This window comes from Dermacentor andersoni, chromosome 5 (assembly GCF_023375885.2).
Source record: "Dermacentor andersoni chromosome 5, qqDerAnde1_hic_scaffold, whole genome shotgun sequence".
NCBI lineage: Eukaryota > Metazoa > Arthropoda > Arachnida > Ixodida > Ixodidae > Dermacentor > Dermacentor andersoni.
In genome coordinates, this window is record NC_092818.1 from 107,411,591 (window position 1) to 107,429,922 (window position 18,332).

The following is an 18,332-nucleotide window of genomic DNA, read 5'->3' on the forward strand; positions in this document are numbered from 1 at the left end:
ATACGGGAAGGCCTGTCCAATGATGCCCATATTTGCAGAAAATGAGGTCGGTGGCGATATTTGCATATCGGTAAAGATGTTTCTGAACGGGTAGCTTGGAAGTGAATGTTCTTGAGAATTAATGCAACATTCTAGCGACGAATAAATAAGCTCGCGCGGTCGAAGGCTACTTACACAAAATACACAACTGAGGGCGCTCTAACTACGCAAAATTAGAATCGTGGAAGGACGCCGAATGTACACATTCCATACGATCCAATCTAACGGTGCATGTAATGATAACTTTTTATGGCTCCGCCTGTATTGTATATTGTATTGTATTGCCGTATGCCTATGCTTTCTTACCTTACCACCGTTATGCAACGCTGCCACGTTACACAGGTTGCATCTGTATGTCTAGTATAGCTTTGCAGCGTTGTCACTCAATTATGTTAATCCAACTAGCCCCCCCCCCCCCCCCAAAAAAAAAAAAAAGTCTTAAACAATTCTTATCCTAAACGAATAACGTGCAATTGATTAACATTCTTCTTGGTCGATGTAAAAGTTCAGTTGGTAATCATCGTGCGTGCAATATATTGTATCTTCGATATTCAACTGCCCCCCGACTTCAACCATTTCAAATTGCCTCGTACCACTTAATTATCGTCAGCTAACTATGATGTTAAACCGCTGTTCATATGCGCACCCCGCATGTACTGTTTGATGTTTCACCTTTGATGTATAATAAACAATGTGAGGAAGAAAGTAAAGCTGACCGTTTATGCACCTTGAGATGCCTCTCAAGATCCCGCAGCGCCGCGTGATCGGTGACTGTAACTTTGACTGGGCGCAGCCGCGCCTCCATCCGATGAGCGCAGAGGGAAGGAAGTTTGAGTCACGCGAAGGGCATGGCGAAAGTGCCAGGGTGATTTGGCGTGAGGAACCTGTTTGTGACTCTCTTATGGGGTGGTATTTGTAACTTTGTTTTGCCCCGTAGGCAGGAAAACCTGATCACGCGGCGTGTTGTCACGAACACCGATGCCCATTGCTATGTATCGCAAGTTCAGTCGTCTAGAAAAGAACTAACGGCCTTCCAAGCTTCATTATTGAAACCCGTTGATTCTGTCGTACTTATTGATAAAATCGAATTTTTCCTTTTGGGATCCCACTCACGTGCTTTATCCGAAATGTGCGTATGTGTGCGTGTTCGTGTGCACACGCGCGCACAGGCACATCCTAAGGGTACCTGCCTTTAAATACGCTAGAAACGAGCGTATTGTTTTGTAATTAGTGCGAAGTCTGTAATCTCTTTCTGTTCCTATTGCCGTACTCAATGGTTTATCATTGATTTGCTTTAGTCTTCGCCATCTGTCACATTGTTCTTTGTTTCCGCTTTACGTCCCTTCTGATCTTCAATTTTTATGTTTCTGTCCTCTCCTTCCTGAAGAGTAGGCAGGCGTCATGCCCCTTCCTGTGGTAGTTATCAAGATGTTCCTTGCCTTATTTTCACCTCTGCACGTCTAAACCGTTTACATGTATTGCTTTCAAACCGAATAATAATAGTAATAATAATAATAATAATAATAATAATAATAATAATAATAATAATAATAATAATAATAATAATAATAATAATAATAATAAAAAATAATGCATTTAGAAACTACAATACTTGTGGTTGACTCCGTAATCAGTCATTCATGCCAGAAATGTTCAATCAGTCACTTTTGCTTACCCTTTCCACTCTTCACCTTGAACCGCAGGTTCTTCCATTCTATTTTGATGTTCTCGAAGTTCCGGCTGCCGCTTGCCCTGCTGTCGATGGAGCTCGCTATCGACCGCTGGTCGTCCACAGTTACTGCACAGAATAAAATAAATACCTTGAGCTATCTTACTTCTGCAACGCCAAAACCTCCGTACCGCAGTTGGGTTTGCATAACTTTTGTAAAATTTCGTCACCCGAAGACGAGGTAGTTGATACGTAACGTTCATTGGTAGGCGATTTCACAGCTTCAACACACTTCAGACGCACTTCTTTATTTAAGAAGCAGTTGCTAGAGAACAACACTACCGCTGAAAAACACGTTCTTCAGCAATAATTCAGGAACAATTATTTGTTACGATTATATTTCTGAGCCTAATTCACGAACTTTGAGTATAACCATCTATCTAGCCTCTCAACGACTCTCTTAAAAAAATTAAAATTTATTTGGCGCTGGTCTTCAAGCGAACACGCCTCACAAGGGTTCCTCAGGCACAGTGGACCGACGCTTTAGCGCTGTGCCACGTGTGCAGTAAGAGTCTAATGGCGAATTCGGCAGATCACACCGGTACGCCACCGGGGTGCCCCAATGCGCCGTTTCATCCACTCATCGTCGCCCCACGGTGCCCCGGAGCGCGCCGGTGCGATTTGCCGAATACGCCATAATTCTCAGGTATCACTGGTGCACAACTAAACCCGGAGACCACGCCTAAAAAGAAGAAAAAATAATCAACGGACACACCACGCTGTCTTCACGAGCGCGTCGCTAGATGGCGCAGCGTGTCAAAAGACAAGTGAGAGGGAGAGAGAGGGAGAGAGAGGGAGAGAGGAGCCCGGGCGCAGCACGCATCGCGGACGCACTGGCACGCCACGCATTTCAGAGGCCACGCATCTCAGAGGCCACGCAATAAGGGAGGCGGACTTCGCGCCGCCTTCGCGAGCGCACCGCCAGATAGCGCAGCCTGTTCAGAGAGAAGCGTGAGAAAGGAGCACGGCTGGCTGCAGTACAAAGCTCACGCTTGACGCGCTCTGCCGTTGGCAGTAAGGTGTGTCGCTGCTATAACATTGCTTGAATGCCCATCGCTTTAACGTCGGCAGTCATCGTCGGCTGCCGCGCGTTTTTTAAAAATTATTATTCAAAAGCGGTGTAAGCAAACCCAAGGATACAGATACAGACTCAAAGTGGCTGAAGTAGGCTCACAATAATGTGGGCACTAGCAACTGCATAAAAAAAAAACAAGGTTTCGCAAAAATATTACGCGACCGATGAATGACTGACACTTCGAACATTTGTAAGTTCGCCCCCACGAACTCATTCACTGCGGGTTCTGCTATCGTTCCGCGGTGCATTCACAGCCAAATCTTGCAAATGCAATTGCAAAAGTGCAATTAAGCCTGGCCAACAAAAAAGGAAAAACTTTGCAATTCAAATGTAATAGAGAATGCATTCAAACACAGAAAAAAAAAATCTTATTACACAAAGCTCTTTCCCTAGATGACTTCTGGTGCATTTAGAGATGAGAAAAGGAGGTAGTTTCTTTTCTATTTTTTTATGCCTTGTAAATGTCATTTCATCCTCACTAACGATGTTCTTGGTCGAGCACAAGGTCGGGTCCACGTTTCGCCAAGTAAACAAAAAAGAAAGCCGTGTTTTCATTGGACCAGATCCAAAATAAAAGAAGCTGCACGTCTGAAGCAAAAAGGAAAGAAAGAATTTCTGCTTTTACCTGCCAAGTTTTTCTAGCAGCCACCTTTGAGCCTAAATTCTTTCCAGCCACTACTGCACAGTGCCTGGGATGGAGCAAGACTACGTCGGTTGAAGCATAGCTTCCCGGATTTTTCATAATATCACGCAAGCGCCAAGTACACGCATATCAGTATCCTTTCTTTTTCTCAAGTTGCTGATTATCGGCAATTATTTTTTTCAAATGCTTGTCACCTGAAATCAAAATTCTTCTTCATACAGTTCGTAGAATTGGCTTTGTCCCTTAAATGCGACAAAGTTAATCGAAATCAGTGCAGAGGTAGTCCATTGAGAACATTTCCACGTGTCAGCTGTATTTAAATAGGAAAATCCTAATTGGCCCCGAATTAGTGGAGCTTCTTCTGAAGCATTATGCTTTTGTATATGTTCAGGGCAGGCTGAGGTCAAGTGCGCAGTTCACGATAAGAAATGTTTTTGCGGTTTCTCATTCAATTTTGTAGGTTAGTTTCTTGAACACCTCAAATATTGTAAACTTGAAGAGAGGGGTACCAGCGAATACGCAAGTACGCGTACACAAGGAAAAAGGCGTTAGACACGGACGGACGGATTCCAGCGTCGGCCCGCGTCTAAGGCTTTTTTCTTGTCTACGCGTCCTTGTGTATTCGCTGCTACCCCCTTTTCGACTTCACCATTCACCTACTGGCCCAAGAGCCTGCGCTAATGCACCTAAAATATTGTAGACAACAGCACGACACTAAGACATTGAGAGGGGCGATATTACGCAAGTAGCATCGCTCTTGAAGGGGGAATTGACTTACAAAAACTAAACAATATGTGCACATCAAATTTCGTTGTAGTGCATTTACTTATCACGAGAATTCAATCGGTATTCCCATTTTGTTTACTTTTAACAAATTTGAAAAAGTTACATTATAATGTGACAGGGACAAAAATTACTCGCGAGTCGTCTCGTACGCTTGCTAGGTGGTCTTGCTGAGAAAACAGTCTTAGTCGGGGTAAACGGGCATGACGAGAAATGAGACAGCGTCATGCAAGCATCGGAAGTGTGGGAAGGTGTATGTTAAGGCTTGTAGGCGCTGTTTACACCGACCCGGGACCAAGGTTTTATCGAAGCACAGTTGAGAAGCATGGGCAATGCAAAAGAATACGAGAGGACGTTTGCCTTTGGGATTCCCGGCCTCTTCATTGCAGTCAAAGGTTGTTTACTTCAAACGCATTAGGTACACCACTGCTTTGCTTTTTCTTTCATATTCCTAGAACGAAAGGTTCTGAATGCAATGACAACGGTGAAAAACAAGTAGCAAGGTTGTATTTCACCACAGCTGATTCCGTACTTTTTCCTGAAAGATTCAAGGAAAGGAGAAAAAATAGAGAATAGAGAAAAAAAAGAGAATGCGTGCAGGTAAACTGTGAGAATCCGAAAACGTGACCAGGATATTGTTTAATTCTAGCCCGAGACTCTCGACAATCAGTGCAACAAGCATGACCTCACCGATTGCAAAATAAGAACCTGTAGAAATGCTCAATGCCTAATGGGACCTGTACAAGTTCCCTAGTTTAGCTGCGTGTTTGCCTTCGCCAGCATCGCCAACGCCGACCTAAGGACTAACGTCGTATTCATTGTCCTGACGATAGTTCAGGTCAAAAGACAGGAAGGGTGAAGGGGACATGACGCACTGTGCGTGTTTTCGATGCCCGAAGCACCGCCGACAACACCGGCTATCGCGCATTCTGTTGCGCTCCATCGCAGCGGGTGTCGACCTGGAGAACTTTCCCGTTGGCGGTATGTGAGGGTGCGATGGAGATCGAATCTCGGCGATTGAGAAAGATAGGCTTACTATTCGGAGCGCATCGTGAGGCCACCAGCGGAGAAGACACTTCGAATGACCCATTTGCTCGCAGAGAACAAAGCAACACAGCATGGCTACGATAAAGCGCTTTATCTGTATTGCGAACGAATGATTTGGGACAAAGCTCACGCTGGGAAAATCCCTAACGTCTACTCATGCGCATCCCCCCCCCCCCCCCCCCCCCCCCATCTTCCGGCGATGCAAGATTGGTACGCAAACAACGGCGTCGTGTGCAAATCTGCTGGGTGCATCGCCTATGACCACGTCGTGGTGCTCGAACTTCGTGCGACATCCGTCTTGCATTCCATCTCTGTCTTTAGTTACACCTGACTTCTCACAGAAATAGTGAGTGGAATGGCGAGAGTTGTGGTGTAGTAACGGGGCCTTCGTAACTTCCTCGACTGTCGACGTCGAGCCAAAGCATTCGCGCGCAAACAGTTGCGTTGGGCGTGTGTGTCCCGAAGCTTTTTCAGCCTTCACATCGTCGCCATGCATCACGGGGCCTCCGTCACTTCCGACACAGGTAATATTTTATCTAAAGCTCTCGCCCACGGACACTTTGACGAGGCTGGAAATGGAGGCGCGAGAGCGTGTGTGAGGCCGTGCGAACGCCGCAGCTTGCGTGTACACGTGTATTCGGTGCCCATGAGCGATAAGCGTGTGACGCAAGGTTGGCGGGAGCGTTTCTCGCCGGCCCCGAACGACGGCTGATCTCATCAGATCGGAAACGGAAGGCAAGCCGCCGTAGTGGCTTTGGCTTTGCACTGCTAAGCCCGAGAACGCGGGATCGAATCCCAGCAGCGGTGGCTGCATTTCTTTGAAATGAAAAAGAAATATAACCTCGTGCATCGTGCGTTGGGTGCACGTTAAAGAACCCCATGCAGGTGGTTGAAATTTATATTCGCTGTCCCCCACTACGGCGTACCTGGTAATCATATCGTGGTGTCGGCACGTGAAACCCAAGATTTCTTTCTTTAACCGTAAACAGCGTTTACTTGGCTGTACCGGAAATTCTGCACAGGCAACCATATGTTTCTGGTAGTAAGTAAAGTGTCTACAAGGCATGATTGCAAAAAAAATAATTAAATTATGGGGTTTTACGTGCCAAAACCACTTTCGGATTATGAGGCACGCCGTAGTGGAGGACTCCGGAAATTTCGACTACCTGGGGTTCTTTAACGTGCACCTAAATCTAAGTACACGGGTGTTTTTCGCATTTCGCCCCCGTCGAAATGCGGCCGCCGTGGCCGGGATTCGATCCCGCGAAAGGCATGATTGCAAGAAGAAACAAAAACGGAAAAGAACGAAAGGCGTGAAGAAGGGGGAGTTTTTTGAGAAACGCAAGAAAGTGGAGCCGTTCGCCAAAACTAAGAAAATACGATTTCTTCCCCTTCTCAGATTATGCGTGTGGCCTCAGTGCGCTGTTCTTGGGTTAGAGGAAGCAGTTGAGACCTACAAATATCACTGGTTATGATAATGCGAAAAACGAAATCCCAATTTCTTGCAACGAAAGTGAATACAACAGTCAGTGTTTGCTCGTTAAAATTAGCATATGGCAACACATGCTGACTCACAACGTTTAGTCTGCTTCTGCACTTGAGTCGTTATCTGCTGGTACGGTTCGAAGAAACACGGCATCGTACCTTTTGGCTTATACCTTCTTGAGAACGGGCACGTTTGCCAGCGCGCTTGTAGCTAGACACTCAGTCAAGCGTGAAGCTCCAGCGACATTCATAGCAAGCCGATTTCGATTTCGCAACCACTGAAGCGAGGGTTGGTCGTTATGCATGGCGGGACACACTGCAATTTCGTTTTCGCGGGCAAAGGGCGAATAATCGCACACCACGCAGATTATCCGAAGAGCTGGTCTTTATTGCCTCCTCCTCCTCCCCCCTGCCCCGCCTGAGGTGGAAAGATACGACAAATTCTAGGGTATCGTCGTAAAACTTGAACCATGCCGTACCGTCTTCAGCGAGGATTGTTGAATTTTTGCATATCGTCTTTCTTGGAAGAATTTCCTTGAAAAACGAGTTCACCGATTCGTTCCGAACTGGCTTATACAGCACGCCTCGGGCTGGGCGCTTACCGAAGCGAGGTAAAAATGAATAGGAAAAACAACTTTTGGCACGACGACTCGCGAAATGCTTCCGAAAGTTAGGGAAAACGCTGATTTCATAACTTTTGAGCATACGTTGCTGGTCAATATTGGTGCAGTTATATAACCTTAGCCTACCTAAAACCCTCAAAGTAGAGAGTAAGACCTACCCTTTAAGGCTATTACAATGCATCGTTTGCTCTTTTCTAAGATTAGGGACCCAGCTGTATATTAGAATCACAGGTCTTTACGTTCCACTAGAAGTGGAACAGACGACATTTAGATTGTCAAGAGTCAACCACAGGACCTCCCCGTAACGCGAAATTCCGACACCTTCAGAAAAAACTTGTTATGAAGCTCCATCTTTGCGTCCAAAGTAATGGTAGTAGGTTAATGTTGAATTTCGTGATTTACTTTGTTATTGGCAGTAAGCTAATGTGCTGCGTCTTTTACCAACATGGCTGCACTCCCGGCTTCAAAAACGTCACGTCAGGGCCTCTCCTAAGCTGCCTCTTTCCTCGATGATTGAATGCGATAGTAAGGCTTAGCGTTGGGCTTCCCTGGCGCCTCGGAACACTGGCGCGGTGAGGAGCTTCCCTGGCGGCGTTACGGCCGTTGCACCTGGACAAATGTGCAATACATTTTATTTGAATTCTGAAAATAGTGATACCAGGTAGCCACAGGCAGAATACTGAAACTTTACATTTCTTTGTGTAATTTATCTTCGGCGAACGCCGATTCACTATTCTTTCGGGGCCCAAAGAGAGGATTACGTATATTAAACTCTACAATTTACGGCCCATTCCGTTCAGACCAGCGTGAGCACCTGCGCCGTAGCGTGATATGCACATAGCTGCTCAGCAGGAACGCCAATTTGTGCGCGCACAACGCTCGTGGCAGCAGCAGGAGCCATGGACGCTGACCTCGCTTTGGCAACGCCGAGTCAGCAGAGCGCGACGTTGCGTCCCCTTGGCTTCGTCGCTTTTGCAGGAAAATGCACTGCGCGTCTCTGGCGACCTTCTAAACACTCCACGCGCGGGCCGGCCGGGCATGCGTGTCGATACCATGGCAACACGGCGGCGGTGCCGGCGGCGCCAACAGTTGCGACAGCACCGGCGGCGTGAAGGCATCTCGAGCGTTCATCGGAATAGCAGCTCCGCGAGCGTGAACGCTCGACTTGCCCTTTTACAGAGTCGTCATTACATGCCACCGATCATATTCGTCGTCGCGCCTTCATCCATGTGTGCATTCGCAATGCCTAACAAGCGCACTCAGGTTGATCTTGAAGCGAAGCTTTCTTTATCACCAACCTGTGGTTTCGGCTGGTCCAGTCGGCCGCTGGTGAGTTCTCGCCGAATAGATGCTTCGCCACTGTTAAAAATGAAGGAAGCGAGTCCGGCGGCGGGTCTCGAAAGTGGGTACTCCAGCCGTACCAGCGCGATTCTATGCCTTTGGCTACAGCCGCAAGAATTAAAGGAGTCATTTGTATACGGCGGCAGCTTCGTCGTTTGAGCAAAAAAATCTGCGCGCACGAAAGGGCGGCGGCCCTTGGCGATGCAGTTGGGAGGCTCCCGCATCGCCTGAGTGACGTCACTTAGCGGCGGATGGAAAACACGAAATGTGATATCTTTCCTGTGCTGCTGGCTTTGGGCGGAAAACAGTTGGCTTAATGAGGCCCAACTTAGATGCTTGTGTTTAGTGAAGCTGTGTGGCTTCCGAAAGTTAGGTGTTTTCGTCGGTGATAATACTGTGTCGGGCTTCAGTTAGGCCCACCGTCGTGCTTGGGTGCGGTTGTGGGACGCGCTCGGTGCAAAACTCCGCTGCGCATCCCTTATCGCGACGCGCCGTTTCGTCTTACCGGCTCACCTAAGTTCCGCTTACACCGACTTTCACAGGGTAAGTTAAATCATGTTTCCGGTGCGCAACTAAAAGGAACTAAACACGAAAAAACTATTGGTCTATGTATGCAACACTTTCATGGCCTGTCAACATAGCTTACACGCGCCATCCCAACAGTGCCGCGCGTCTGCATGAAGGCGAGTCACGTGCACTTCGTTAATCTCAATACGAGCATTAACAAAAAGAAATACCATCTGTGTCGCGGCCGCCCCGTTCCCGAAACCGAGGTCGCCGCGCTATTAAGTGTGCGCACGTTGAACTGCAAGGGCGAATATACAAACAGCACTTCTCGCTTTCTAAAGTCCACGTGCGGCACCCCCAACAGGGCGCACCGGGATATGGAGTGACCGATAAAAGGGGAGCTGGCGTCCTCGCGGGTATATATCTTTGTTTTGTCTCATTGCCGTATTCCTATCACGCCGCTTCCAATTTCGAACATTCTTTGCCTCCAGACAGCTCTTACGTCTACAGGCAGTGGCCGTTTGTGTGACGCTGAGAACACGTGTGGTTCGTCTGCCCCACGTTTCTCCACGCATTTCTTCCCGACCTCACTGGAAGCCAAAGCTGAAAGAGGGAAACAAAAATAAAACGAGACCTGAAGTCGGAAAGATTGTACAGTGCGAAGGCAAGAGCGAATTAGCGGCACGTGTACTCGAGGCTCCTGTGAGCAAGGACATGCAGGAATGTCGGGGAACGAAGAGGCAGAGAGGGTAGCTCGTCGGTTTGCAATCCGAGCAGCCGAAGAATGCACACTCGGAAGTCTACCGCCTGTTACAAATGAAGACTCGGCTTCATTGGCACACTACAGGGGAACCAGGATACGATATTCTCCCCCCTATAGATCACTCACCAAGGCGGGCGCCACTGATAGGAGGCAGTTCCAGACAGGAACTTGCCCCGACTTAAACTTACTAAGTAAAATTTACCCCACCAGATACGCAGCTAAATGCCCGGGGTGCGGTCAAAAGCCCACCTTGTATTACACCGCATGGGAATGCCAACTTATAACAGCAGTCCTCAAAATTATAAATCCAAGTGCGGAGCAATGAGAGGCACTGCTGGCCAACGACCGCTGCGAGGACCAAATTGGTCTCGTGCAGCGAGCACGCAGGGCAGCTGAGGCCGTTGGAACCCTAGACAAAGGACCGCACCTATGCTAAACCGAGTGAAGAGCGTCCAAGAAGACCCTGACGGACTACAACAAACGATCCTGCAGAAACCAATAAATGTTTTTGATGATGATGATGATAATGTGTGCAAGGTCACCAATATAGTGACCAGCACCAGTACAGCGAATTGCTCTTTTCTTTGTTAGATAGTCCCGTCCTTGTGAATGTAAGGCTACGAAAGCTGCACCACCTCGATAGAGCCAAATATTTTAAAGAACCTGGAGGTGTCCATGTCGTTGCGCTATTCTTGGCAAAATACGTTGAGTTGGAACGCCAGAGCACCATGCATGGAGCCGTGTCTGTGTAGACACAAGTTACCCTCATGCCATTTCGACGAATACCGAGGAACGCACTGGCGAACTGCGCCGGAATTGATGACACACGAGCTTGAACGGCCTGGCGCCAAGTGGTGCTGGCATGCCTTTCGTTACACACTCGCAGGGGTCCGTTACTTTTGCTCACGATTGTGCGTGAGTATATAAAGATGGCCCAGGCTTTGCCTGGCTGGTTTTGAGATGTTGTTGAAAGCTCCACGCAGTGCAGCCAGCGGCTATAGGTCCTATTGCTCAGCTAAGCGAGGATAGTAGTGCCTATTGATGAAACTCATACTGCACGTGTTACAGAGCGATCGGTGTATAGATATGCTCGTAGCAACCCGAAATGCGTTGAAGCGCGCTATACTTCAACGCTCGCACGGGCGGACGTGCACGGCTTCTAATTCATAATTTCGCTTTACTTCTGCAAATCCTGACTTTAGGAGGACAAGCGCATTAGAAGCACGAGCGGCGGCTACGTCTTCCGTATTTTCGCACTTCAACATTGTTTTAAATTTCCACTGTAAACACCATGCACATGCCCAATATATTTAAATATACACACAGAAAAGTTTATTATGTTTTTAAAAGAGAAGGAGGTAGCCAATTAAAAATTATTTCTAAAGGTACGGATAGCCTATGCCTAGATAATGAATATGTTGCTATATGTTCACCTTGCTTCAAATTGCTTTGCGTACTTTCTTGACGCTTAAAAACCCTGCAGACTTCAGTGACCCCTTCGACAGAGTCTTTGATCAGCGGCGTGTGAAATGCACGTGATTGACATGTGTCTCAGTATTTCTTCTTTTTCCAGTAAGCAATGCAAACAACTCATGAAAAAAGTAAACTCTTCTAATAATTTACAACATTTATGAGGAAAAGAAACATCGTCACCTGCACGCAGAGGTCATACATATATACAGAGTGTCCAAATTAACTACCATGCATCCCGATTGATAAAAAAAGAGCAAATGCATTACTCGAAGAAAACCTAGTGCATATTGTTACCGGTATAGTGGAGTAGCTGCCAATAATTCCCTCATTACTGAGATTTCATGAGGCAATCGTAATTGGTTATCTAACTTCAGACGTACTATCCTAAATATCAAAATGTCAGTGATGTATTTGTGGGCACAGCCGAGGGACATATAATTGCGGTATTTCGGTACAAATTTCTTGTGTACTAATTTTTTCCGACTGATACATAAACCCAAACATAATATACCCAAATATAAAGAATACCACGTGACTGCGCTCCAATCCACATCATAAAGCAGCGCCCTCGAACAAGCTCTCTCTGAGTTAGCCAGAACAAAATAAAGGAAACAAAGAAAAACTTCGGGATCGAGCTAGTTCCTTATCTGCCGCGCTCCAGATGAAGTAACGCGTCGCGTTCGGTTTTAGTCGGAAACAAGCTATGATAGCTGTTGTCTTAGCGCAGATAAAGTGCACGAATCGGTTTTTTTTGCCAGAATACCTGTAACCACAACAGCGAATTGATAACATCAGTGCAAAGGTATAGAGGTGCGTTTTGTTTCGTCCTTTTTCTAATGAGCACAATGAAAACAGGATCCTTTCCTTGGGAGCTGCAAATGGCAACAAGAGGAAGGCTGCAAATATATATCAGTCATGAAAATGTGGCAGTGGACCAAACGCATCGATTATCATTAGAAAGAATGAAAACCTGAGACCAACCGGCAGCGCGGCGGAGGATTCAATCCTTGAGTCCTAGCTTGCGCACGGATGTTCTAGCATTTATGGCCTCAAACCCTCATGCTAGCATGTGGGACGTGGCAGCCCACGTACTAATTTCCAAGTCATCAGTTAGGAGGATTCCAAATGACTTTGCTTTCACCCGTATCACGTTATCCTGCACCACTGCTTGGAAGATAGGGACCAGCGCAATCGTCTAGATTTCTCGAATTGGGTCCTCACAAAAGCCGATGAGTCAGCGGACTTTTTTAGCAACATGTACACAGATGAGGCCAATTGTGCAGAAACGGCCAGGTAAATTTGCCTAATGCACACTATTGGAGTGACTAGAGTCCAGACAGGGTAAAGCGCACTCAGCACCAGTATCAGTGATCGTTCGACGTGTGGTTCGGAATTTATGGCGGTGCTGAAATCGCTCCCATATTCTACGATCACACATAAACTGCACAGCGTTACGTGGACGAAATCCTTGAAGGAGTAATGGATGAGTTTCTCAGCGAAGTCCCGCTGTGACGTCTTCGATTTCTGTGGCATCATCAAAATGGACCACCAGCACACAGCAGCAGCCGAGCACGAAACTGGCTGCATGAGACTTTTCATGCGCAATGGAATGAATTTACAGGCGCGGGCCTGTAAATTGGCCGGCTAGGTCATCTGACCTCTCTACAGTCCATTTATTTCTTTGGGTTTTTGTGAAAGTTAGCGTTTACATGTTTGAGACGACGACCTTAGATGAGCTCAAGGCAAGGACAACGGATGTCTGCCGCAGAATTCCAGCGTCAGAGAAAGCTCAGAAAGCCTTTCAAGAAAGCCTCAGAAGACGTGATGAAGCGGACTCAGCACTGCGTAGCTGCAGAAGGAGACCTATTCGAACACGTCCTCTGTGCAGCATCTGGTGTTCAACGGCGCTTACGAATTCATAGATAATAAGGGCACACTGAAATCTGATAGTCTTAAATGCGTAAGCATTTCCATCCTTACCCAACGGAAGAACCACCCCTCCGTCCATCGCGTAAGACGATCACTTTCAGCATAGCGCCCGCAGCAGCGAGCGAATTCACCTGCGTGCTGCCTCTCGCTTCAGCGCTAACAAAGCGGCGAGCGCACAGCGCTCACGGAGTTCTCAGCACATTGGCGCACTCTGCCGCTTTCGCAAATCACTTTCAATCTACGGCCCGCGCCGTCGCGCCAGTCGTAGCTGCCGCTGGAACACGGTTGATCACGGTTCATAACGGTTTAGTTTACCTAATAAATGTTGCAAATACCGTATTTACTCGATTCTAAGCACCCCCTTTTTTTCACGATTGTGATGCCCAAAATGAGGGGGGGTGCTTAGATTCGAAAAATCTAGAATGACCCCCCTCCTCCCTCTTTTCGCTGCGACATCACGACGAGATGGGTGCGAGAAATAACATTTTATTTTGCAAACATTCAAAAGAAAAGTCGGTGCAGACAGTGAACCCACCGCTTGTGTAGAATGCTCAGTCTCTACCACTGCCACTCGAGTTCGTCGCACCGCTTAAACCGCTGCTCTCGGTATCCCACAGCAGGTCGTCTTCCGTTCCGTCGAAGTTTGTGATCGAGCACTTCTTAAATCATTTGACCACAACGTCCACTTGGACCCTCTTCCACGCGTCCGAAATCCCGAAACGCACTTTGCGATAGTTGATAGGGACGCTTTCTGCAGCTTTGCCGTCGGCGTCTTCTTCCCGTCAGGGTTTCGCATCCAATTTTCGTACTCCTGTCGGAGATTGGCTTTGAAGGGCTTGTTGACTGAAACGTGGAGGGGTTGCAGCACTGGCGTCATGCCACCCGGAATCACAACCACGTCGCTATTGATGTTCCGAAGCTTTGTCTTTACCTCCGTGGTCAATATGGCCGCGAAACCCGTCCAACAGAAGCATCGACCGCGTGCCTGCAGGTCCGCCGAGCAATGATTCCAGAGTGAGCAAGCGCGTTTGGCGGCCTTGGCTACGCGCTCTTCTTAACAAATAGGGGGGGTGCTTAGATTCTCATGCAAACTTTTTTCCTAACTTTTTCGCGAAAATAGAGGCGGGGGGTGGGGGGGGGGGGAGTGCTTAGGATCGCGAAAATACGATATATTTCCTTCATTTGCTACATCTCCCTGGTAATTTCATCCCAAGTTTACATCCGCTGCGGGCTGTCTGTAACACCAGTGAACATTGCTTCTACTCAACCTCTTTTACGTCGTCTCGTGCAGGTCTCACTTAACAGTTCGGTGTTGCAACCGCGCTTCTCCGCTTCGCGGTTCTTTCGCAGTCGTTCTCGCAATTATACGAAACACTCCAGCATACTACCACGAAACACCACGTCAGTACTACGAAATGTTTACGCATCATTCAAATAAATCCCAGAGAAAGTTCTGCGTGGATATTTTTTTTTTTTTTTTTTTTTTTTGCGTGTGTGCAGATGTCCCGGGACGATTGCCCATTCGGCACATCTAGAAGTCGTACATTTATTTTATTGAACGCATCGGTTTTGTCTTTTGTCTACACGTTGGTCGCTTTCCGGTTTGTTTATTTCGCGTTTATTTTTGCCGCGAACTTGTTTTTGCAGCGCATATACACTCCCATGAAAAATAATGCCGTCACTTGTATTTGGCTTTGATGTGAAGCAAGTTTCTGGCGCAATATATAGCTGCGCGCGCACTCTGTCGATGCGGTACGAACAAAGCTGGGATTTTAAAACATTCTATGAGTATTCCATTGCTTTTCGCGTTTCGTGCGTGGTCAGAGCGGCGCTTCGGCCGCGTTATCAAGGGGCTTTTGTTATCAATGTGATCAGTCGTCCTTGAGGGACAAATAATAAGTGTGACGTAGAGAGGAACGAATAGCTGTAAAGATGCGAAACCCGCTGTTGGTGCTCCTTCCGTACTATTATCAAGGTGATGCGCTATCTCTTCGAGTTTGCGACAGGCAAAGCAGTTGCTTTCAATCAGCTTATTGGAGGGCGCTGCTTTATGATGCTTGTGGGAGCGCAGTCACGTGGTATTTTTCATTTTTCGTGAGGGTTTCTTTACCAGTCGAAAAAAAAAAATGTATGCAATCAGTACGTCGCTTAAAACACCGCAGTTAGATGTCATTTGGGGGTGCCTACAGATGCTTCATTAACACTTTGCTAATTACAACAGTAGCTTTCGAGTTACATAATTAAGTATAATTGCCTAATTAAATTTCAGTAACGAAAGAAGTGTGGGCGCCTACTCCGCTGTTCTGGATACAATATGCATTATGTTTTCATGGAGTAACGTAATTGCCTTTTTGTTTAAGTCTTGGTGCATGGTAGTTGGGATACGTTGTATAATTATTTCACTCAGTAGCCGAAATGACGCCAAGCCGGATTTACCTGAAATCAGAATCAAAAGCACTCATGCGCAGCAGAAAAAAAAAGAGAGATATATAGAGAGAGATGCTGCAGTTTCTCTGGAAAGGCGAAGCAGTATTAGTGATAGCGAAGTATAAAACAATTTCACTAAGGAAGATAACACCACCGAGAGACGCCAGATTCTTGGTGGTTCGAGAGAACTCAGGCTGCCAAATTTAACTGTCTCCTGCTACGAGGTCTTGTATGTGCGCATATAAGCCCGTCACTTCAGTGAACAATTAGTTCTTCGAGGTCACACGAAGTTTCTTGAAGTGCACCTGTCGAGTAGCACACTAGCTGGGTCTCGTGTCCTCTGTTTCATTGCCTCCAAACCTGAAGCTCGCTCGGTGTGGTCTCCTACTTCCCTGGAACTCAGTCCATCTTCGCCCTTTCGTCTGGCTCCACTGTAAGCAGCCAGGCGTGCAGTATTTGGATGTAGTTGCATTTTTCCCCTGGCTGCTTCCTTTTCCACCAAATGCCAATGATCGCACGGACACACCGAGCACGTTGATCCGTGTCGAGAAAACCCGCAAGCTCATCGTAGTTGTTTTTGTTTTTTTTCACGTAGAGGTGCTCCAAGATTTAGCCGTGCCATATCGTGTGACGCTGTGTTTCCCAGGATTTCTCATTGAAGCACGGTTTCTCCCCGAGTCGCTGAGACGTTCAGATGTCTTTACGTATACCTCGCAGAGTACTTTTTCCTGTTCTTTTTTTTGACACGAATCAAAACTACACGATCAGTGAGGACACGCACCCCCAATCTATCTCTGTGAACTTCCAATGCACCCTCCAGAATGTTTTCTTTCTATATACGCCGAGTATTCTCGTTATTCAGGAACGCCAGAAAAACCACCGCCTTGTGCTTGCCAATAGTGACTAAAAAATACAATATATTCGACGAGAGAGATGTAAGAAGGAAAGAATCAAGATTCGGTGAAGTGGCTCACGCGCGCAGAGCATAAAAAAAAAAGAAAGAAAGAAAGAAAGAAAGAAAAAGAAAAAAAGCCCTTGCCGTAAACCGCTCAAAGGATGTACAGGCCAGAGCGGTTATATCTTTCCGAATACACACAAAAACACACGCCGCGCAAGTCTGAGCGGAATGCCCGGCGGTTGTACGGAGCGATATATCTTTCGACGAATCGCTCCAGGCGCGTCACCGACTAGGACCGAAGGACGCCGCCCCTCGGTTGGGTGTCATGCGGCCGAGACGATCAATCGCGCTCCTCAGTATCAGTCGCGAGATTACGCTTCGCGATTGCCGCCTGTTTCGAATACAGATTCGATGTGTAGGACGCGGCGGTGCACATGGTACAAACTGTCTCTGTGTTACGTGCCTCTCCTAAGAAACAACAGGCCTTCTGGCAGAGCCTTGAAACACAAACACCCTAGCCCGTTTCTTTCGCATCAGAATACGTTGGCTTTGAATGTTTGAAAACAAGGCTTACATAAAAAAAAAACGAAGGAGAAAGAAAAATATTGAGGCATTGAGCCGGTCACTCAGAATGCTCTGATTTAAACGGACAAACTGAAGTGCCTAAATTTCTGAGAGGACAGGCACGCAACACATTTCTTTATTATAATCTACTCAGGGTTTCTATGCGTTAGTCATGCAGGCTAAGTGGAGAGTTAAACCTGAGAAGCACGCTTCTAAATCATTACAGATTCCGTGCGTTAACTGACCAGGAAGCTGTGATACCTCGCATCAAGGAACGCAAAGGCGCAGTGATTCAAGAACGACTCGAGGATCGTAAAAGGCACGTGAACACAACGTTTATGTCTCCTCATGCCTCCGCTGTGTTTTGTGGGGCATAACGTTCAAAGGTTGCTCGGTTTGACATCCCAGAGCTTACACCTCGGCTGTGAGGATGATGTCGAGCCGAGAGCCGCGAAATAATTTTCACCGCTTGTGGTCACTAAGGGCGCGCCTGAACCCACCGTGTCTGAACCTCAGCAGGCCGGAATTCTTGTCGGAATGCGGTCAAGAACTTTGCGCAGCAAAACTCACTAGCTGATTAGACGCCACTGTGGATGTAAAGTCCAATGTTATACACCTCTGCAGTGAAAAACCTTCGTTTACATCACAACACTTACCCCGGCAATACCGCCAATCAGCCCTCTATACAGCTATGGTATTGGATCACCGCATAGCGCCCAAACGCTCAGCATACGAGCTACACAACTACAGATGCATTTCCGTAAGATCGCCTAAGTGGTTAAAGCAATTAATCGCGTGGGCCATGTACAGGCACTGTCATCGTTTGTCTACTGTAGCTTAAGTAAGGATCAGCTCACTAGAGTTTGTAGCCATGATTGTAACTCTAGAGAGCCTCGCCACGAGTCACGTAAGCTGCACCGACTTGCAGCAGGCACGATGCGGGAACTCGTTGCCACGGTTCAGGCAATGGGCGCACGTGGTATATAGTCGGTGAAAACCAAAGAAT

At 47.2% G+C, this 18,332-nt stretch overlaps 1 protein-coding gene across 1 annotated transcript in view; it reads right to left on the reverse strand.

Annotated features, from left to right (window-relative positions):
- LOC126531016 (ATP-binding cassette sub-family G member 1-like) overlaps positions 1 to 18,332 on the reverse strand; it is a 79,977-nt gene that overhangs the window by 48,447 nt on the left and 13,198 nt on the right. The window contains exon 2 of the mRNA XM_050178375.3: positions 1,715 to 1,837. Within this exon, the coding sequence (XP_050034332.1) occupies positions 1,715 to 1,837 (123 nt within the window). The remainder of the gene's footprint in view (positions 1 to 1,714; positions 1,838 to 18,332) is intronic.